The sequence below is a fragment of the Calidris pugnax genome, unplaced genomic scaffold (assembly GCF_001431845.1).
Source record: "Calidris pugnax isolate Ruff unplaced genomic scaffold, ASM143184v1 scaffold273, whole genome shotgun sequence".
Taxonomy (NCBI): Eukaryota; Metazoa; Chordata; class Aves; order Charadriiformes; family Scolopacidae; genus Calidris; species Calidris pugnax.
In genome coordinates this window covers 1,832,154-1,854,582 of record NW_015094508.1, presented here as the reverse complement: position 1 = coordinate 1,854,582, position 22,429 = coordinate 1,832,154, and the positions used below count along the sequence as shown (strand labels likewise).

The window sequence follows — 22,429 nt, the reverse complement described above, 5'->3', positions numbered from 1 at the left end:
GCTTTGGCGGGGGGTGTGTGGTCGGACTAGCTGATCTCCAGAAGCCCCTTCCAGCCCCATGAGGCGCTGTGAGGAGGAGGTGCACCCCACCCCACCCCGCTCCCCTCCCGCCGCCGCCGCCCCTCAACGGCCGCCCCGCGCGCCGCGACCCGCCCCCCCCCTCCCCGCGGGCCGCGGGGTCCGGGGGAAGCGGGAATGCCGCTGAGGGGAACTTGGGGGGGGACGACGCCCCGCATCTTCCCCATCCGGGCAGCCCCGCATCGCCTCGCCCTCTTGCCTCTTCCGTCTCCGCAGGCGCCCAGACGCGGGGGCCCGCGGCTCTCATGGAGGACGAGGACTGCCCCGACCTCGTCCCGATAGACGCCGGCGGCGCCGAGGAGGAGGCCGAGCCGAGCCCCGGCAGGAAGATCCCCGTGACCATCATCACAGGCTACCTAGGTGAGGAGCGGCCTGCCGCGCTCCCCGGCCGGCGGGGAAGAGCTGCCGGGCAGGCCTGCGGCTCGGTCGGCCTCGGGTAGACCCCCAGGTGGGAGGCTGGGCTTCGGAGGGGGCTGCGGGGCGGGGGGGGGGCTCGGCAGGGCTGGCAGCAGCCACCGTGCCCGAGGGGTGGGCGAGCGAGAGAGAGGCGGGCGGCGTTTGGGAGAGCAGCCCTCAGCCCGGCGCCCGGCAGCGCTCCCCTCAGCGCCGTCCCCTCACGCCGCTCCTGCTCAGGGCGGGCCTAGTCGGGTTTGGGGAGGGGTTTTGAACGGCCGTGCGAGCTCCTGCTACTGCTTTCACCAAACCTGTTTCCAGCTTTGTGCTGGTCGCCTTTGACAAATCGCTTTTTTTGGCCCCTTAACATCACGGTGCTTTTCACCTATCTGCTTCTGTTAAATGCAGGCTGAATAGCAATCTTACACATGCGAGGTTTGGTTTCCCTGCCGTAAACCTACACAGTTCTTGGGACCCTCAAATATTGTTATGTACAGTTGTCGTGGTTTCAGCCAAAATCACCGAAACTGGACCGACAGATGGCCCTATCCCCCCCCTCACCCCTCCCCCCGCAAAAGAGGAGAGGAAAAGATAAGGAGATTTAGAAGTTTAGAATGAAGTAAACTACTTTAATGAAGAATTATTATTAAAATAAAAAAGAAAAAAATAATGAAATAAGTACAATATATACAAAACCGTATCAAGCTCCCAGGATGACAGTCCCGTCACTGGCAGGCACTGGGGAAGTCCCAGACTGGACTCAGCAATGGATGGGAACTGGATTCCAGCTCTGGAGTCAGGAACACAGAGATCGGGATCAAAGGCAGATGAACAGACAGGGTCCTCTTCGGATGTCAGCCATTGCAGGAAGAGAGTTGACCCTTTGATCCCTCAGCTTTTATACTGAGCATGGGGCAGATGGGATGGAATACCCCAGTTGGTCAGGTTTGGGTCACCTGTTCTGTCCACTCCTCCCCACAGACGTGACCCCTCTACGTTTTTCCGTTTCCGACCCTCTAAGGGGCGAATAATGAAAATTGGCTGACCTTGGTTGTTATAGCAATAAGAATAAGCAAAGGCCTCTCTGCATACCATTCCTTGGCATGTAGCACAAACATTGGTCTTATCATGCTGAGAACGAGCAATTTTCTTCACAATATGCCATTAATTGCAGAGAGTTAGAGGAGGCCTAGCTAAAATGTAAAATTACAGAACACAAAATTGGTTCAGTTTTACTTCAAACCGGGACAACAGTAAAGATCTGGTTAAATTTAGGATCGTCAATGCTGTTCAAACAGTTGTAGCTTTGTACTGCATCATACTCTCTCCAAACCTCCTAAGGGCAGGGAAGGAAGGTTGTTTTTCCAAATTCCCTAGTTGTGATCTTGTGCATGGGATGAAACTATTAGTAATGTGGTATCACAGAGGTTGTGAACACCTTGCTTAGCAGTGTCTCGTCTAATGGCAGTTCGTAGCACAGGAGTGATTGCTGATGGCAAAAGAGCTGCTCAGAAGAAGCATTGGGAGGGAGAGTAAGTGCACCTTTTGTTAAGACAAACATAAAAATGAGACCCCCGAGCTGGTGGGGGACTTCTGAGTTTATCAGGCACTGACACTTAGTGAATGGAAAACTGTGGATCTTTTAAAGCTGAGATGTAATGCGCTGATAGTTCCATGGTGTCAAATATCTCTACAAATTAATTTTTATAGTCATAGTAGATGCAGGATACAAGAATAAAAACTCATATTTCAGAGCAGATTAGATTTTTCTGAAGTGTGCATGTGTTTGGTACAGTATTTGCTTTTTATTTGAAAATTTAAGCTTTAAAAAAACCCATTTTAATAGAAATATGGTCTGTGTTTTAGGAGCTGGGAAAACAACTCTTCTGAATTACATCCTAACAGAACAGCATAATAAAAGAATAGCAGTTATTCTGAATGAGTTTGGAGAAGGTATGTAAACCTGCATTTTTTTGTCTGTAAAATCGCAAGTATATGAAATTTATGGAAATCAAGAACATTGTCATTTTAAATTCATTACTGAAATTATTGACATACCTCAGTCTTCAGAAGGCCGAAAAGTGTTTTGACAGTTATTCATAAAATAATGCTATGCATTAATCTCTTTTGTACATAAATTCTGTCCCTTGGAGTCAAGTAAATGAATATATCACCCTGTTGGAAGTGCTGTACCTACATTTGTTCTACTCAGTTTCAAGCAAATGGAAATTAAAATAACATGTTGATAGACAGTATTTCCTCTTCTTTCCTCTCAGTCACTTACAGATCACAAATTATCCTAGATCAAGAAAATGAGAAGATGTGTCCTTGGTGTCAGTGGTTCTTTGAACCTTCTTTGAATGTTGAGGGATTTTTAACTGCTGTGGCTCTGACTTCATATCTGTACCATAGTCAGTGTTACAGTTTGCACTGTTGTGTTAGTGGTTTTTTGTTTTCATCTAAAAAGATGCATGCTACTTTTCTGATCATGCAGCTTAAAATAAAATGTATGGACAGAGCCTTTTATTTGATATGGAGGTAGAAGTTGACTTCCCTTTCTTTTAGCAAAGTTCATTGCACTTAGGCTCTATTTTCATCTTCTTGGTTTTAGTCTTTGTAGAACCAACTTGACTTTGACTTGTAAGTTACTCATAGGGAATAATTTCTAAAGAACGTGTCAGAAACATGGTCTCAGAAGAAAAAAAATAAAATCCAAGGGTAAAAATATATACCAGTTTGAATCTTTCATATCTCTCTTGCAGCCATTGTTGTGTAAATTTGTGGATTAAAATTGTAGTACTGTTTATATTTCCAGGAAGTGCCTTGGAGAAATCCCTGGCAATCAGTCAAGGGGGAGAACTCTATGAAGAATGGCTGGAGCTCAGAAATGGCTGCCTGTGCTGTTCAGTAAAGTAAGGAACGACTATTTACAAGTTCTTACAGTACGCTTTGGGGGAATTTAAGAAAGGAAAAGACATCCTGGATTTAATTCCTAAAATTGATGACAGTATCGATTGAGACTACTTCTGACAGATAAAACAAGAACTGGAATTTTGGAGATAAAAATTTATTTCCTTTTGCTGCCTTACTGGATTTGCGCTTGGTGTCTTTCAGAATGACTATCTAAATGCCAGCTTGTGTACCACTGGGGTACTGTAGGCTGGGGAGCTCTCCCTCTTTTGTTAATATTGTATACTTCTATATAAAGAGCTAAAGGTTCAGAGAAGCTGGAACTAAGTTTCTTAATTTCCACATTAAATTGTGTTTCATGCGCTGCATGTCGGTTAATACTTTTGGTGACCTCATGCAACACAGTCTTCCAAATTGTAAGCTGATGGTCACATTAAAAGCAGGAGTGTTTTTGTTTCTTTGACGTGTTTTTACCCTATTTGTTTGAATGCTGGGTTGTTTGTGCTAAGTTTGTAATAAAAGTGTTGGCTTGTTCTGAAAATTTGGAAGAACTGGTGCTATGCCTTAAATTGGGATAGTAAGTGGGACACAGAAGACCCTGTTGCGGTGTGTTCTACTGGGATGTAGGAGATGCTGCAATTGCTGCTGTCTTTTATAGACATTGTTTTCTTATACAAAATGGCATACATTTCTGCTTCACGCTGACGTCATTGGCTGAGATTTAAGTAAATTACACATCTTAATTTTGCTGTAGGTGAGGTGGAAAGGCAGGAGAACATGGTTCAGTTCCTCCACCCCTCTCCACACGGCTCTTTTCTTTGCAATCTCAGCTGCTGAATCAAATACTTAACATATTTACACAGACTTACTGTAATTTTCAGGGTTTTCAGTGTTTGAAAACAAATCTTCATTTAAATCCTCTTTATTATGCCTATCGGGAGTAGGCAAATGCCATTTTGAGACTAAAATAAAACAGAAGACTACAATTTGCCTAATGTTAGAGCAGCAGCTTGATGACTGAGTTTTTCATTCTAGACTATAAGTCCTGAGTCAGGCCTTTGCTTTGATGACACTCTGTTCTGCATCAGAATATATGTACTTATACATGTCCTAGCTTGTTTTCTCTGTTCTCAGGTTTAATTGTTTCTTCTTGCAGGGACAATGGTGTGAAGGCTATTGAGAACCTGATGCAAAGGAGAGGAAAATTTGACTATATATTGTTAGAAACAACTGGTTTGGCAGATCCAGGTAGTTCACATATGATTTTCATAACCATGATAAACATTCTGTTTTTATGAAGTGCTTATTTGCTCTCCAGTCGGTTCACTGTGCAAAATGTAATAAGTTCTGTGTTCTCAGGCACATGCTTTTATTGCTGTGTAGACTAAAACTGAATTAGATAAGGTGCAGGAGCAGGGTTGTGAGTGTTTTTTTTTCTTTTTTTTTTTAGCTTGCTCTAAATTGGCTCTAAAGCTTAACAGAAATCCAGTTAAAATATATTTCTATCAGGAGAAGACACTAGGCTTGAAGAAGAGAAGCACACTCAAAATAGTGGTTTTCAGTACGCTTTTGCTGTTCTACATTGCTTCTTCTGAAGTATAAATTACTAGCATCTGATGTATTGTTACATTGGTTGTGATAGGCCTTATATTTTGTGAAGTTGTAAAATATGCTGCAAAAGACACTAACACATTCATCTGGTAGGTACGGAAAAATAATAGATCTTGCGAATTCCTTGTGTGCTCTTTAGTGATAAGTATTTTAAAAAGGTGTTTAAACTTGAGTTCGTGTTAGTACTAGCTATCTAAAGCTATTTTCGCAGAACCATATCAATTAAAAATGTGTTGTTAATTGAGAGTGAAGGAAATTCTTTTCAGAAGTTCAGTTGTTTCCCATTTAGGAGACTGACACTTCCTAGCTCACAGCTAAATAGTTGTCATGGTAAAGTAATTTTCTTCAAAAGAAAGGACATTGATTTGGCCTCTGTTACACACAAATTCTATTTGAGTCAAATTGGAAAACTATTAAGCTTTTTGGAAGAAAAATCGATACCAGAAACCCATTAGATGTTGTGGCCCTTGCCGTATCTTGCATGAGTAAGCACTCTGAACAATTGACAGGTATTTGGTGTTGATACAGAGTGATGTTTGAAGGACTGCATCTTGTCACTTTAGGTGGGCAGTTTTAGGTGTTAGAATAAGTTTGGTTTTTTTTTTTCCTGATGTGCTTAATACTCTTAGACAGCCTGCCAGTAACTAAGGATAATTGAAAAGAGCAAGGGCTGTTGTTGCTGTCAGCTCCTGCTGTCCTTTGTATTGTGGCACTGATATGTTAAATTAGTTTGTTTCATAACAAATTATGATCATTTTTTTCTTAAAAATAAATATACAGCACATCCTATAGTTGCTAGAATCTGTTTTACAGGGCCTTTTTAGCAGGAAGCAGGAGTAGCATACTCCTAGGCCTTGTGTAGTACACAGGGATCAGGTCACAGATTCCAAGCCCATGATAGAATGTGGTCCCAGTAGTGACTCACCTGTAGGTACTACAGGGGCTGCTGTTAGGTTCCTTTGAAGCTTTCCCTTCTCCAGGCTGAAAAAAAATAATTTCCTCTGCCTCTCCTGTAGGGCCTGTGCTCCAACTTCAGCTGTCTTGGTGATCCTACACTGAGCTCACTCCAGTTTATTGATGTCTTTCCTGTATGGGGAATCCCCATGCCTGAAGCGCTAGCCATGTGTGGGCTTGACAGTGCTAAATAGAGAGGAATAACCTCCCTCAGCCATGCTTCTGTTCCAACAGCCTGAGATCCCAGAGCCTGCTGCTTGCTTGCCTTGCTACCTACCGGGACCCCCAGGGACATCTCTGTAGACTTACTCCCTAGTCACTCTGTCCCAAGCCTGTGTCATTGCCAGGTGCTCTGTGTTCTTAAGTGATTACTCAACCTTTTTCCTTGATGATTTTCATCAGGTTCTTGTTGGGCATTCCTTCCTGACTGGCCAGGTCCCTCTGAAAGTTAGCTCTGCCCTTAGGTATATCAAGTGTCCCTTTCAGAATTTGGTGTTCTCTGCAAACTTGACAGTCTTGCATTCCCTCTTGGGTTCCTGGTAGAGATGTTGAATTGGCTAGATCCAAGGATAGACCTCTGCAATACCCTGCTTATTACTGTCTTTCAGGTAGGGTACGTCCCATTAACTGCAGCCTTTAGAGTTTAGCAATGCAACAAGTTTTGCCTAATGGTCTTTACATTCAGGCTGGTAATGTTCCAACCTGGTTACTAGAATGTCTTCAAAGACAGTGTTGAAAAATTTGCTGGAGGTCATGTAAATGGTATACAGTGCTCTCCCCTCGTCCACAGATACAATAATTTTTTCACAGAAGGCCAGATATGGTCATCACAGATTGATCAGGCATGATTTACCCTTGTAAACTTCCTTTCTAGTACATTATCTGTTTGCAAATTGAACTGCATTAGGTATCTCTTAACTTGATCTGTCTTTAAATTATCTACAGCCAGAAGTTTTACTGTGCAGAGCTGAGATAATTACGGAAAACATTCTTTTCTATGTCTGGTTATTCTTGACTTTCTTCATCTTGTTGATTGATGATGTAAGAAACTGCATAGGAGAGTTTACAGTAGACAGTGAAGAAGAGAAGGCCCCTCCCTCCCTAGGAGGGAATAGATTTCTCCCAAGTGTGCCAATTCCATTTTTCTTTCACTGTTTTATCTCCTTTTTTCTCTCCTTCCCCGCTCCCTCCCCACCTTGTGCATGTGCCATGGCAGTGTGTGAAAGGTGAAGAGAGGGAGTACAGATTTTTCTAAGAAATGTGAGAGTCCTGGAGTATAGCAATGATGGATAATTGATGTTACTGAGTAAATGTAATTCAGACAACTTACATGCATCTGAAATGGTGAGATTTTTAAAGCTTTTTGTAGTCATAGCTGTTGATGTGCACACAAATATAATCCTTTGGTAGCTGTTGTTAGATCAAATGTGTGGTTGAGTATTTGACATCTGTGATGCTTTCTGAGTTTGGAAGAGTGGAGTTTCAAGTACAGGATGACAAACAGAGTTTTTCTATGAAATGTTTAAATATTGATAGTTTACTGGAAAATGTCAATTTTGCAACTAAATGTACTGCATTTCTTAGGAGCTGTGGCCTCTATGTTCTGGGTTGATTCTGAACTGGGAAGTGATATCTATCTTGATGGTAAGTGTGAGCTTGTTTTCCAATGTATTGGCATTCCATATCTGGATTTAGTGTAATGTATCCTTATCATTTAAGGCAAGGCTTCAGAAACTGTTTGAAATACGTGCTCTTGGTTCTCACACTCCCAAATTTTACCACAGAGATCTACTTGCTTATTCTGATGCTTGTTTATCAACTTGGTGAGATGTTTCAGTTTGCTAAATCTAACAGAAGTCCTGTAATGTTTTGCTAAGGGATCAGATATGGAGAGATCTTGATTGTGGTGTAAGGAGGGAAAAAACCCTCATTAGTTAGATGTTATAAAACATTATTTAGGAGTAATATTACAGCATTCTCCTTTTTATTCTTTTTTCTTTTCTTTCCTCTGTGCAATACTTACTTAATTATTTCATTTTTTCTGAACTCTTACCTTGTTGACATCTGGACACTCCTGCCTTTTGTTTTCTGACTTATTTGTCTCTTGTACTCCTGTTTTTTGCTCTAATATTTGCTATGTTCCGTTAGAAATCTGAGTTTACTGTAATAATATAAATCATCACTATATGTAGCTAAAGAGCATGTTGAATGTTGATTTTTTTTTTTTTTAATGTAGGAAAAAAGCTTTTTTGGCTTAAAATCCTATTAACACTGTCTGTAAAATACCCATTTAGACTAGGAAATACCCATTTAGACAACTGAATATTCCTATTCAGTTGAATAGGAAACAGTTTCCTAGATTTCTGCCAGAGAATTGCAGATACCTGGTCACTTAGAATAACTGTATACCTCAGTCCGTCCCCTTATTTTTGTTTTGATAACCTGCAGAAGCATACCTCTGCCAACTTGCTTTTGAGAAGAAGGAGAGACATCCACCTTGTGAGAATTTCTCTCACATGGTTTGGTGGACGTTTTTTTACGACAGGTCTGAGTAACCAACAAGAAACTTAACTGGGTGACAAATCTAATATTCAGATACGCTGGAAGCATTGAAAGTATTATAAGCAGTTGTAAATGTAAAGATGCTTTTACATCAGTAATTGTACAGGAAGTTTACAAGTTGTTAAATTGTAAGCTCTTTCAGCACATTTCTATTCCATTTTAATGTTCTCTTTTAGGCATTGTATCTGTTGTTGATGCAAAGCATGGATTGCAGGTAAGTTACTGGATTTGTTACATGGATTAAAACTTCACTATTAGAAAAGGGGACAACCCTGTCTTCTTGTCACTTTGTGTTGCACCAGGATGAAACTAATCTAACCCGATAACAAGCCAGTTTGACAAGTTAAGCCATTGTTTTCTGCAAGGACTTTCATGAAGGAGTTGGTAGAAGGAGAGGAATGGACTGAGAGCTGCTTTGCTCTTTTAAGCAGGAACTGAATTTTACATCAGCTCAACTATCACAAGAAACCACAGCATGTCTTAAGTCATCCCCCTTTTCCAGATGAGTGCCCTCTTACTAATTTGGATGTGTTGTATTACTTGCAAAAATGTTGTGCTTATCTTTCTCTTCATGCAGTACTGATTTATTGGCTTGAAGCAAATACAGTTGTGCTGGACAGCAACACTAAGTTATTATTGTTTAAAAATTTTAATATTTAAACTTTCAAGTGACATGTCAAAAATAACACAGAAATGTTTTGAAACATTCAGTTTTTGTCTTTGTCTTTGATAGCTCACTGAAAACTCTTACGTTATTTAGTCAGTAAGCCTGTACAAAACAGATACGAACTCAGAATATTAGAAACTCCAGACTTTCTCAGTTATATGCCAAGTAAACTTTTGCTTTTTAGTAAATGACTTTCTAACTTGCGCAATTCCTCTGGTTGCAAAGCTTGAACTCAGCACCTGCTTGTGCTTCAAAGAATTTTGAAAGCAATACAGGTGATGACATTGGGATAATAGGCAGCAATTTAAGGGTGTCATGCTTCAGAGAACCAGCCCGTCACAAGAAAAGCTGACAAATAGTAGCCTGCGACCAGTCAGCCAAATTGAAACTGAAGTGGTAATTGATATCACAGGTTATCACTCTAATGGATTTGTCACCCAGCAATCTGAAATACTAATCTTTTATGTTTAATCAAGGGCAAAAAGTTGGACACTTCAGGTGACAGTTCTCTACTTTCAGGATTTGACATCTGGACCTTTTCAGGGCAACAAATCTGACAGCATTTAATTCAATAGAATCAATACATAGAGGATTACAAAGAAAAGGTCAGAGGAGAGGTTCCATCACAGTCATCCTGTTTTTACGCTCTGCTTAAGTTGTGCACAATGAGGAAATGGTTTTGAGGAGGTGTTTTTGTTTCGGGTTTTTTTTTTAGGTGGCAGACTGACAGTGTGGAATAATCTATTTTTGTTTTTCAAGTCAAGTAATGTTAAATGCCTGATAATTCCACTTGAAGAAAAACAGGGTTCTGTAGGTTTTTTTAATTTATCTATTCCCGTGACAGTTAATTCCACTTTCATTTGGTATTCTTGTGTTATTAAAACCATATGCAGAATTAATATTCTTGGTACATTTAGAGCTGATGAGGAAATGCACAGGACTCTCTAATCTTTCCAGAAATGTAAGGCATAAGTGGTGAGCTCTTACTTATAGCATGGATTTAAAGTTTTACTGCCTCCAGGTGTCTGTGATGCTTCTGTCCTGGAGATTGCTGCCTCCATGGCAGAGTGGGCAGAAAATAATTTGGAGTTTAACCTTTGCTGCTTCAGTATAGTCTGTTGCTCTGCGTAAATTAAGTAAGGCTTGATGTTGCTAAACTTCATGCTGCTGCTTGAGATCCAGGCATTTTTTTTTCCCTTTCACTAATTCTTCTGTGAGGATATTAGCTTGGTGAGACAGGTGGAGCACAAACCTGCAGATGATACTAAACTTCTGCAGCATGATCAGAAGCTGCTGGTTTTGTCAGTGCTGACTGACAAGTTACAGCTTGAACAGGCCGGAAGCACTGATGTTGGACAGACTGGCCAAGGAGCAGTGGTTTGTTTGTACAAACCCAGAAAGAGAGTTACAGATTTTTACAGTAGAAGTACAGTTTGTCAAATCTTATGCAGCTATGTATATGAAATTGTGTAGTGCCTAACACATCTTTAACAGTTAGTCAACATCACACTCATTACTGAAATTACTGTACTTCCATTTTTACAGATACGTTTTTCCATGGTTACTGTATGTCATGTTTTTTTTTTTTTACTTTGTCATAAATTGAACAATAATGAGAATGAATATAATACAATTTTCCAACTCTTTGGCATTCTAATAATCAAATTCATTAAAAGAGTAGAGTAGAAGTTATAGGCTTCCGTAATGGTGGATGTGTAAATTTACTTTTTCACCATCATTTTACCAAAAAATTCTAAAAGTCATCTTCCTCAATACCATGTTGAAAAAGCTGCATTAGCTTTGGCTTCCTTTAATTGCAAATGAATTTAAGTGTCATTTGAATATGCTTAATCCAGTTGTTTTAATTTTTGTCTAGCACTTGACAGAAGAAAAGCCTGAAGGCCTTATCAATGAAGCATGTCGGTATGGATGTATAAATTAATTTTATGTATTACAGTTAGGAACTGCACTGTATTTAAGTTCATTAGAAATGACTTCTTTTTCTTTCAAAAGGCTTTATTCTCCTCCTTTTTTTTTTTTTTTAAAAAACAAGTTAGATAGGTATAATAAGGTAGAAAATAGAAAAGTGCTCCATTTGGTCATTTTGCCAAGATCTCACTCTTCTAATAGATATTCTAAGAGGGATGGGTTTTTACACAGCGTTTGGGGAAGAAAAAAATTGCATGCTAGGATCTGTCCGATGCCTAAAGTAGGACTGGAGGTAGAGGAATCTATTTTGCTAGATGTGCAGCCAGAGTGATTAAGGGTTATTGTAACAATAGAAGTCTTCATAAAACAAAGAGGTTTCAAGTATGACTTTATGAAGACAGCATGCAAGAGAGATAGGAGCTTGGGAAGTTCATAAATCACCAAGCACTTCAGATTAGATGTCATTTAAAACAGAACAAAAACTAGCAAGGTTTTGTAGTTTGGTAGACTTCTCTTATGGCACACAAGAGCACCTCAAGGAGAAGCCTGTAGTTCTGTAGCCATATTCCACGACATTCTAGTTTGATTAGTGCTTGCCTTTCTGTACTAACAATGCTCATACTATTTTTTTTTTTGGGAGAGATGGTGTTTCTGCCTTACAGAAGAAGTATTTGTTCATGTTGTTTTTTCTTTTTTGTTTTTTTTTTTTTTTCCCTTTATTCATAGGCAGGTTGCATTAGCTGATCTAATAATCATCAATAAAACAGATTTGGTTTCAGGGGAAGAATTGAATAAAGTCAGAACATCTGTCAGGTATGAAACTTTTGGCATAACTGTAACACTACTGGCTCAAAGGTTATTTTTTTTATTTAAACATAATTACTTCCTTCTTGTTAATACTGAAATTAGATGTCACAATTACATTGACAGACATTGTTAGCTCAGAAGGGAAAAGAGGCTGCCCCTTTCTAAAGGTGTTTCAATACTGTTTTGTGTTTACACAATTTTAGCAATTTACCTTTCTAGGTAAGATAGGTACCTACTAAGGACAAGCCTTTGTCTTAATTGTTCACCCTCTTACATTTTTTGGCAGCTGTTCCCATTTTTCAGAAATAGCATCAGAGAAGAAAAAATTCTGCTAGTAGATAAGAGTTCACTAGCAAATGTGAAATATGGGGAAGAAGTCCTAAATAATTGCCACGGGTGTAGAAGAAGCATTGGTCTGAATCAAATTAGTGATCAAAGACATGCCCCATCTTTTTCTGTCAATACTATGATAACGAAAATGAAACATTAAAACTTCTAAATACTTTACAATTTCATTAGTAGTTGAGGAGTACTGTGTCCAGTTCTGGGACCCCCAGTCCAAGATGGACAGAGAACTACTGGAAGGAGTCCAGCAGAGGGCTACAAAGATGATCAAGGGACTGGAGCACCTTTCTTATAAGGAAAGGCTGAGAGACCTGGGTCTGTTGAGCCTGGAGTAGAGAAAGCTACGATGGGATCTCATCAGTGCTTATAAATGTCTGAAGGGGGTGTGTCAGGAGGATGGGGTCAGGCTCTTCTCAGTGGTGCCTGCTGACAGGACAAGGGACAGCAGGTACAAGCTAGAACACAGGAAGCTCCCTTTGAACATGTGGAAAAAGTTCTTCACTTCGAGGGTGGCAGAGCAATGGAGGCTGCCCAGAGAGGCTGTGGAGTCTCCTCTGGAGGTATTCAAAACCCACCTGGATGTGTTCCTGTCCAGCCTGCTCTAGGTCACCCTACTTTGGCACGGAGGTTAGACTAAAGGATCTTTGAAGGTCCCTTTCAGCCCCTGTGATTTTGTGATTTGTGGTTTGAATTCCAAAAGTGAAAATGCTTAGACCCAGTGGAGTGTATCATGAGGAGTCTTGTAGAGAAAGCCACTATTCATACCGGTAGTATTTTGTTTTCAGAACTTAGAAAGTTTTCAACCCTTACTTAGGATAGAAAACGTCACAGAAATGAAGTCTGTTTTTAGCAGGGGAGTTGGACTACATGATCTCTATGGTCCGTTCCAACTCTAAAAATTCAGTGAAAATGTCTGTTGGTTTCTTCAACCATCTGATAACAGAGTTGGGGTTATTGTTGTGGTGCTGTTTAAGCAATATATTATGGTTGAATTTTGATCTAACTTCTGATTTTTCTATTTTATTTTAGGTCAATAAATGGACTTGTTAAAATTCTAGAGACACAAAGATCAAGGTATTAAATGGCCACTATTACTAGGTACTAGATCCTGCTTCTTTTGTGACAGTATTAGATCAGTTTGCTTAAGGGAAAACTATTGAATTGGAAATATTTAACTCAATGTTTATTTTCCTAATAAGCATCTAGAGAAAGGAATTTTTTTTAAAGAAGTAAAAATGTATTTTACTTTTGTATTTTTCTTTTTACTATTCACATCCTACACTCTAGTGTATAACTATTTTTTAAAAATCACTATTTGGATCTAGCTTAGTTTAGAGAGCTTATCACTAATGGGTTTTATTGGACTTTGCAATGTAACTGTAAATATTTCATATTTACATAAGCAGTGGATTTTACAAAAGCTTGGGCATTTCTTTTTTCCAAAACCTGCATTTTTTCCTAAGTTTAATGTGAATATGGCTAATGCTATTAATTATTAAATTTGCATTTTTGTCATATTGCGATTTATAGAGTAATTCTATTTGGAAAATTCCTGAAAAATGCTAATACAGATGCAGTTTAATTAGCCTCAGCATATTAAAAAAATATAGCAGATTTTTAAGGGAGTGTTAAAAGGTAGAAATTGAAAGTTTCTCATAACTTATTAACCAGATCTTGTAACTAAAGAGGAACTTACAAGGGTAAATTTTATCTGAGCTAATCATTGATCATGTGCATTATAATATTTTTTTCTGTTGTGTCATCTTAAAGACTTTTCTCACTTATGATGGCTGCTGCAAATAAATTGTTACTACAAAATGACTTTGAAAGCAGTGCAAGAAGCAAAAGTAATTGCATTGTTTTTGCTATTTTTCATTGAAATTCTGACTTGGATTTCTTTAATAGCAACTAACTGGAGATGGTATTCCTACGAACATTAGGAGAGCAGTGTATCTTTCAGACTAGGACTGATTTGTGTACTGTTACATCATTTGACTATATTGTGGTAAATGTCCTTACAATACAGGTTCCAATTTTAAGCAATTTTTGAAAAATAGTAGACAAAATATTAATAAAGTATACTTGTTTTTTTTAAGTTATTGTCAAATAGTTAGAAAGTGTAGAGAAGAATACTTGCTGTTATTGGCTAGTCAGATAGAACTGGCAAGTGACTGTAGAATATATATCTGGTTTGGTGAATCAGGGTTTTGAAGACCCAGGGTTTTGTCTGACTTGAATCTAAAGATCAGGTCTGTTTAAATTTCCAAAAATGTTATTCTTGAGAATGTTTCTGTTGGCTTTAACTTCTTTGAAATTCTGTCCGTAGTGTGATCACTGGAAGCTTTATGCCCTGCTGTTGAACAAGTTGCACTATGAAAAGCATTCTCTTTAGTGACTATCCTGTTAGTTTATAAGGATTATTCTCATGTTGTTTTTATTACTTTGTTCAAGGAACAAGGTGAAAAGTTTAAGTAGCTTTGACAACTTCATGCTCCTTTCTTGTTAACTTGCAAATTCTGTTGAGGAATGCTTAGAAGAATGAACAGTATTACAGAGGGGATCATAAATTCTGTTACTGAGAGGTGTTTCACAGTCATTCATGTATTGCTTTTCTGGTGATTCTCAGTACATAATTTTAGTCAGTACGTGTGTGTACGTTAGTCAGTACGTCTATTACATAAAAAGTTATTTTTTTCAATGGAATTATGTTCAAAATAGCAAGTGTGAATAAACTTGTGAGCAATTCTTAATAGTCAAGCTTTTAATGTTCACCAGCTTTTTTTCTGTGTTAAGAGTTTTAATGGGTAGTCACTGTAGGTACTGCTGCAAAATTTAGACTTTTTTAAATTTGTCCTATTCTGTAAATTCAATGCTATTAAGCTAGTATTTCATAAAGTCCGGTTGTATTAGAACAAGGTTACTGGCATTTTTCTCTGTCTGTAAATGGAATGTGAATGCTCTGATGATTCCAGGTTAAATTAAATCAGGATTTTATTCTGATGGTAAGTCTTGGATGTTTACTTATAGCTAATTTTACAACATCCAAATTTGGCTATCTTTTATTTTTGAGACCTCTGTATTACTTAGAGTCTTCATTACATCTATGCAGTGTGATATTTCTTTATTCAATGTATGTACTTTGAGTGCAGCATGAATGATTGAAAGACAAAAGCACAAATGCTGCAAAGAGGTGTAGTTGCAGAGATACAGTTGTAGCATTTCCCTTTCCTCCTGTTTAGGAAACTTTTGGGAACATGATATTAATTTTTCTAATTCTGGGATTTATCTTATGAGGAATAGGAAATTTTACCTTTGCCACCAAATGGGGAAGAAGATTGTGAAGGGTGATCAGGGCTTAGGAAAGCACTTATAAGAAAAATATTTGAACAGATTGCTCCAGTTGAAATCAAAAAAGTGGAAACATGAAGATTTTACTGAGAACAAACAGTGGTTTTCAGGAGCTCCTTGTTCTTTAGTTGCAAGGCAGAGTACAGAAATGGTCAGTTAAATGCTTTGGAGGCAGAAAAGAAACAAACTCTTTATTGATAAAGTTAAATTGCTCATAAATTGCATATGCATGGGTCTAACTGCACTAGTGCAAGTTTGAGGCCAAGATTTTTATAACATGAAAGAAAAATAATCTGTAGAGATTATGGTGATATCCAGCATGGCTAACAATTTTGAAGAGAATGTTAAACTTTCTGCTTTGTGTCTTAAGTCAGTATCTGTTCATGTAATTAGAAAAAGATCAATATGTTAAGTGTAGGATCCACATCTGTATCCTTCTCTGGTGTCTGGTGCCAGCCAGCATTAAATTTTGGATATTGGATTCAGTGGACCTCAAATTCAGTCCTCAATGACAACTCTTCTGTTACTAGTAAATATTCTTTAGTGAATGATGCATACTGTCTCCCATGATTAAACATTTCAAAAGTGACATAAGTATAAGATTAATTTATTAGCATGTTATTTGAGAACATATCTTCTTTAATTAGACATTTTTGTTCCTCAAAAGCCCACCTGTAAAAGGGATCAATACAGTACTTTCTTGAGTGTTTCTATATGATTTTTCCGAACCCTGCTGAGAATAAACAGCTGGCACTGAGCTGGTCATGAACTTTAGAGAGGGATTATATATGTGTTTTACATTATAAACCTTTCATTTTAGCAACTGCTTTGTGAAGCTACTGTCAGATGTAAAAGCTTAATAATACTGGCTACACTGCAGAGGTCTTTTTTTTGTTTGATTCTTTTTAACCTCTTGTATGTTCTTTGTATTTAGACACATATCATTAATTACATTTAGAAAGCTATCAGTTGGTATTAGCAGTGAAACCTATAATCTATGTTACTTCTATAAAAAAAGGTTTTTATGCAGGTTTATAGGTAGTTGTACTTACAAGTAAATACGATCAGTGCTCTCTGTTCCATATTATATTTTTCACTTGTCTTTTTCACGTTAGAGCTCAAATTCTTCATAGTAGCACTTGTCTCATAGTGTATTTCAGTTTTGTTTGCTAACAGTGTGTCAGTATAAGCTATGTATGTTCCAGGGCTTTGTGTGTGTATTGAGTAAGTCTAGGTTAAGGGTGCAGAATTTCTGGGAAGAACTTCAGGGTTCCTTTTGCCGTTTAAGTAAAATAAGTTACTATTCAGGCATCCGGTATGAGGGATTTTGCCATCTTTCTTGAAAATACCTTGTATTTTACTGTATTTATTTAAACTATGTTTCTGTGCTTACATACTACTGTGTAAATAAACGTTCTATTTCCTTGCAGGAGAAAAGACCAAGCACCAACATACAAAAATAAGTCTAAAGACTGAAGTGGCATTTTTATGATAGACAGGAAAACAAGCATAACCCTCAGTTAACCATTTAAAAAGTAATTATTTAAGTATACACAATATTTAAATATAGCAAAAATGCAAAGCTTGCTTTCTTTCTTCTGTTTAGAGTTGATCTCTCCAATGTCTTGGACCTGCATGCTTTTGACAGTTTATCTGGAATAAGGTATGGTGATAATTTCACTGTCTCTAATTAGAAATAAAGTCCATTGTATAAGTACATGCATGAAATAGACATGCTTAGCTCAAATTTGCATCTGACTTTCTGTTAGTTTAGTCAGTAGTTTAAAAGTCTTATTTTCTCAGTCTCAGCTTACCACTTAGAATTTTTCCACTCGAAGTGTGTGCAAGAAAAGCTTTCTGATGTAAAGTTAAATGAGCCAGAGTGTGCATAGTTGGTTAGCTTTTTTTTTTTCCAGAATACAAGTTTTGCTTTAATTGCAGTAGTAGTGCACTCTTTTCCAGCTCTTTTAAAGGATTTCAAATTTTTTTTTCACTTCACATCATGATGAACTGGAGGCCTCCTTAGTTTTCACAGAAAATAACAAGGGACTGAAGTTCCACAACAAATGAAGCCACTGCAAATTCTGATTACTGTGGTCCTTTTTTTTTCTTTTTTTTTTTCTTTTCTCCAATGCTAAGTGTATTCTTCAGCATGCTAGATGGGTGGAACAGTAAAATTGGAGGTGAGGGGAGGATGACTTTCTGTTCACTTTGTGTGCTGAAGTTGTTAAACAAAGAGAGCAAGGAGTACTGGAGCAATCATAAAGGAAAGTAGGGAATATGCAACTGGGGGCAGTATCAGCTTCATTTTTCTTCCGGGACCCATACTGTTCATTTCAGACAGGAGAAATGGCACAAGATGCAAGCAAGTAACCTCTAATAGAAGAGAGATGCTCGGGAGATTTCCCAGTTAACTGGTGCAGAGGATAGCCTGCTTTTCCTGAGTCTCTGCTGCCCTTTCTTTTTGCTGGCACTGACTTTAGTCTGATCTGTGAAACATAACATTTGTTTCTTTTGAGCTCCTTGAATGTACCAGTCAGATCTGTACCAATGGCAGATCTGTACCAATGTCAGAATAGGCATCCAAAAGAAGTTGGAGGAGGAAGTCCAGTATATCCTTTTTGGTCAACAGATAACTATTAGGTCATAAACCAGATTGTAAACCCATGTCCTGAGTTATTATGATGGATCAGCTAGCTACACTGACTCATCCTGGGGCCACGCAACAGAGAGAGAAAGCAGTCAGAAGATGTGAAGAAGGAGGGGATCATTTTTGATAATGGCAATTCACAGTTAGATCTGATAAGCTGTAATTTTAGGTGGCATTCGGCAAGGTTTACTAAGAAGTGCTCTGCTCTACAAATTTGAGAGAGTCTTGAAGGAGCTGCCAAAAAAAATTACCTTTCTTTCCTTGGTCTAGGCTTCTCTCTTATCTCACTCATAGTTCCTTTAGAAGTTCTCAATACTTGGTGTTAAAACAGAGGAAACACCTTAAAATTGTTTAAAGACAAGTTCTGAAAGCACCAAGAATGTTCTAGATTGCTTAAATGAAGTTCTCTTTATTTTGATTTTATTTGAGCTCTGTACAGTGAAACTGCTTACGCTGGTATCAGTTCATAGATACAGAAATCCCTACATAAAATATTAGTGGTGGGTTCTGCCCTATCGTCCTTAGCAGAAAAACCCTTTACATCCAGCACCATTTGAGCACAAATACACATCAGCACACTAATAACATTGTTCTTTTAACTGCATACTACAGCAAGGATTTCTGCTGGCATAGACGAATAAAACATCCTGATTGGTGTGACTGTACTGGTAGTCTATACATGCCCTGAAATGACAGGAAACACATCAAGAGTTCTGGATTCTGTGGAAAGCAGTATGAGAAGCTGACAACAAAGCAAAGAAGGTGCAAGAAGTAGGAATCTGAAATGTTACTTCAGTAGCAGTCAATACCTTTTTCCCCCACCATTAAAGGCTTCTTAAAATTTACAGTCGTCAGAGTAGGAAAGATTTTTATGGGAAATCTTCTGTGAAGTAGCAGAGAGCTGTCATCATAGAGACTTCTGATGCAGTATTCTTTTTTCTGTGGGTTGGATGTAAGACAGAATGTTCTCTGGTACAGAAACAGTATTAGAAGAAGTCTTGCACTGTCTTGATTGAAGACAGATGTGTGTAATCTACAGTTGCGGTAAAATTTTATGTTGCTGTACAAAATGGCACAGTAAGAGCCTGAATCTTCATATATAAAACAAGTCCCCGAGTTCCTTTATGAAATAAATAGGTCTAATTTTAAACTAGCAGCACACTGCACAGTAGGAATGAGATGTACAGAGGACTTGATGGAAGCTGGGTATATAGTTTTTCACTGAATGTTACAAATTTCATTCTCACAAGAAACAGCTTAGTACATTTTTTTCTTTTTGCTTTTAAAATAATTCTAAAGTTTTTTCAAAAAATCAATGTCTAATAAATTGACAAATTCTAATGACTTGTTTTTCCCCTCTTGCTTTAGTGATGTAGTTTGCCTTTTGTTTGTACACAAAGGAACATCAAGGGTGTTGTACTTCTTGAAGTATAAATATTTAAAATTGCAAAGATACAGCAAATAATTTCTATAATCTAATTGTTTATATTTTAAAAAACTAACACCCTAGCACAAAGCATTAACTAGACCAAAATACCTATTTTGAGATTAGAACTGAATTAACAGTTGAAGCTTATTCTGAGTATATAGTCTATCTTTGATATTTTATTTTGCTCTGCAATACTGAAGTTTTTTTAATTTTTGAAATAATGTAATTTTGTCCATCCTCCTCAAATATGACATTTAACTTTACTTATTTTCAGTTTACAGAAAAAGCTTGAGCATGTAAAGACAACACATGCACATCTAGATAAGGTAATTACCAAAACTACTGCTTCTTTTTGTAACAACATGGTCGTTTAGGGTAATTACAAGCATTGCGTCCTAATCATGTTACCTTTCCAGAAGATTCAGTTGGGGATCTTCTAAGATCTTTGGAAAGTTACATTGAATATATATATGAGTGTGCTTTGTTGTAGATAGATTCTAAATAGATATAGTAACTCTTAGTTTGAAAAATAGTTTGGAGGCTTCTACTCTGAAACAAAAAAATTCCACTGCTTTTTTTAAATGTTTGCAGGATCAAGTCCTAAATTTGTAGCCAATCTTCACCCTGTAGGTTTTCTGTCCAAATGTTGTTTATATGTAGTTGTCAGGGAGATGTTATTCATGACTTTGAATTCTTTAAACCTGCCATAAAACTTCACTGAGTACTTAAGCATGTGTGGATTTCTGTTCTATGAGTGCTTTACATTGTTTTCACAAGAAATAATTTAGCTTGTAACAGTGAAGTAGATTCTGCCCTATAAACTAGGTATCAATCCTGTAAGCACCTGTATTCAAAAACAACAACAAAAAAACCCAGTTCTGTTGATGTTATTTTCAGTATGTCAAAATAAACTCTAAAATGTGTTCCTCCCCCCTGCTCCCTCCCTGATACTCAATCCAACGTGTGTTTATATCTGGGCAGAATCTTTTCTCTCTGGGTGCTAGCATAATGTAACTACAAATAGCAATTCTGTCTTTGTGGCTTTTATTTGAGCAAATACAGATTTTTTTGTGATCAGCATATCTAATTGCAAAGTTGAATTTCAGGAAAGAGTCTGGTCCGTCATCCCTACTGGTTTTACTAGAAAGGCTCACTTGTAATTTTCATTTTCTTTTCATAAGTCAGGGAATTACTGAAATATATCGGTAGGTGACAAAAACTTATAACTACTAATTTGAATACTGAATAAAATAAATGCAAAGCAACTACACAAACACTCCACTCTCCCTCTCTCCCTCAACTTTCCCTATTTTTTTCCATGGGTTACATTTATTCTGTCCTATTGCTCCCAGCAAGGCCACATGTAGCATAGCTTCCTATGCTTGGAGGCATTTGTGTAATGCTTTTCTGCTCCTCATCTCTGCTTTTTTCCTTAGGGTTTCTTCCCTGTAGTTCATGCAGGGCTTTCAGTGCCTGTGGATAAACAACAAGCTGCAATCTCTCCGGGGTGTACGTACCCCCTTTGGCATGGCATACCTCCTCCAAAGAGTCTTCAGTCCCAAGTGGCTGGAGGTGTTGGTCTCTCTAACAGGATGCCACGTGTTTCTCTGCATGAAATGTGTGGATTTTTTTTTTTGTGTACTTATTTTACTATTGTGTGGTTTCAGAGCTGGCTGGAGGAATAGATTGGGAGACACACGAGGCAGCTGATGGCCTCCTCCCACACCCCTCAGCACTGTAGCCCCCTGCTATATAAGCCTTGTAAGCTTACACATACTTAAGGAGCTGTATATTCATACAGTATGAATGTATGGGTGTCAGTATCCACCCTTAATGTCATCAGAAACTGAAATGTACAGCTAGCACACATTCAACCCCTTGCCTCTGAGATCTAGACTATAGGAGTTATTGTTGTAGCAGTCTGAATATACGTGTTAAAAATTGTTGTATGTAACTTCCATGTCCTGCCGAACAGATGGTGAATGATAGTATCATAAGGGCTTGAATTTACATGTTTCCATTGTAGGCTCCATCCTTTGGTGTAAATTAGTAAGGATGGCATTGCTTACTGTAAAATTCAGGGCTTGTTCCTTCAAAACACCAAAACAAGACACTTGGCTGTTTAGTTTACTCACTGTGTCGTGGTATACAAGCAAATATTCAAGCAAACAATTAAACAGTACAACCATAGAGTAACAGCACTTTGTTTCTGACTCCAACATCTGTAGTTTCATCCAGAAATAAAACGTGTTGTGCCCAATATTCATTTGATATGACATGGGCCCTGCCTCAGTTGGGGAGTAACATGATGCATCAGATCTCCAAGAGGTTGCTTCACATCCTGTAACCATACTAACTGAGCTCTGACCTTTCTCCTGGTCTTGTTATTCCTTAGTTCCCAGGTGTAGATCTTGAAAAATTTCTTTTTCCCTTTCCAAGTCCCAATTTGTAGAGTGGGAGCGTGGAGATTTTGCATCCCTACCTGACAATTTTGTAACTGCAGTTTGGTTATGCTTTGCCATGAGGCTGATCTCACACCTGCCTCTGGCATCTTCCCCCTAGCATGATACTCAGGGTCACTCCTTGATCAATAGGATGTCCCACCAGGTTATCAGGTGATACCAGAGGGGGAATAGTGACTGTGTCTAGCTGCCAGAGCTTTTGGTCTGCGGCCTCAGCCTTTTCAGGGTCCCTTACCCCTTGCCTGTAACCACAGCAGAAGTCAAAGCGATGACACTCAATTGCC

At 38.3% G+C, this 22,429-nt stretch overlaps 1 protein-coding gene across 3 annotated transcripts in view; it reads left to right on the top strand.

The window, feature by feature from the left end:
- The first annotated feature begins 285 nt into the window (after positions 1 to 285).
- LOC106901954 (COBW domain-containing protein 1-like) overlaps positions 286 to 22,429 on the top strand; it is a 29,000-nt gene continuing 6,856 nt past the window's right edge. For all 3 annotated transcript variants that reach the window (XR_001414407.1, XR_001414408.1, XM_014965058.1), the window contains exons 1-11: positions 286 to 438; positions 2,338 to 2,424; positions 3,287 to 3,383; positions 4,538 to 4,629; positions 7,531 to 7,590; positions 8,685 to 8,722; positions 11,052 to 11,098; positions 11,831 to 11,917; positions 13,286 to 13,330; positions 17,211 to 17,267; positions 19,958 to 20,009. Coding sequence is in view for 1 of the 3 variants with exons in the window: in XM_014965058.1 (XP_014820544.1) it covers positions 324 to 438; positions 2,338 to 2,424; positions 3,287 to 3,383; positions 4,538 to 4,629; positions 7,531 to 7,590; positions 8,685 to 8,722; positions 11,052 to 11,098; positions 11,831 to 11,917; positions 13,286 to 13,330; positions 17,211 to 17,267; positions 19,958 to 20,009 (777 nt within the window). In the remaining 2 variants the exon portion in view is untranslated. The remainder of the gene's footprint in view (positions 439 to 2,337; positions 2,425 to 3,286; positions 3,384 to 4,537; positions 4,630 to 7,530; positions 7,591 to 8,684; positions 8,723 to 11,051; positions 11,099 to 11,830; positions 11,918 to 13,285; positions 13,331 to 17,210; positions 17,268 to 19,957; positions 20,010 to 22,429) is intronic.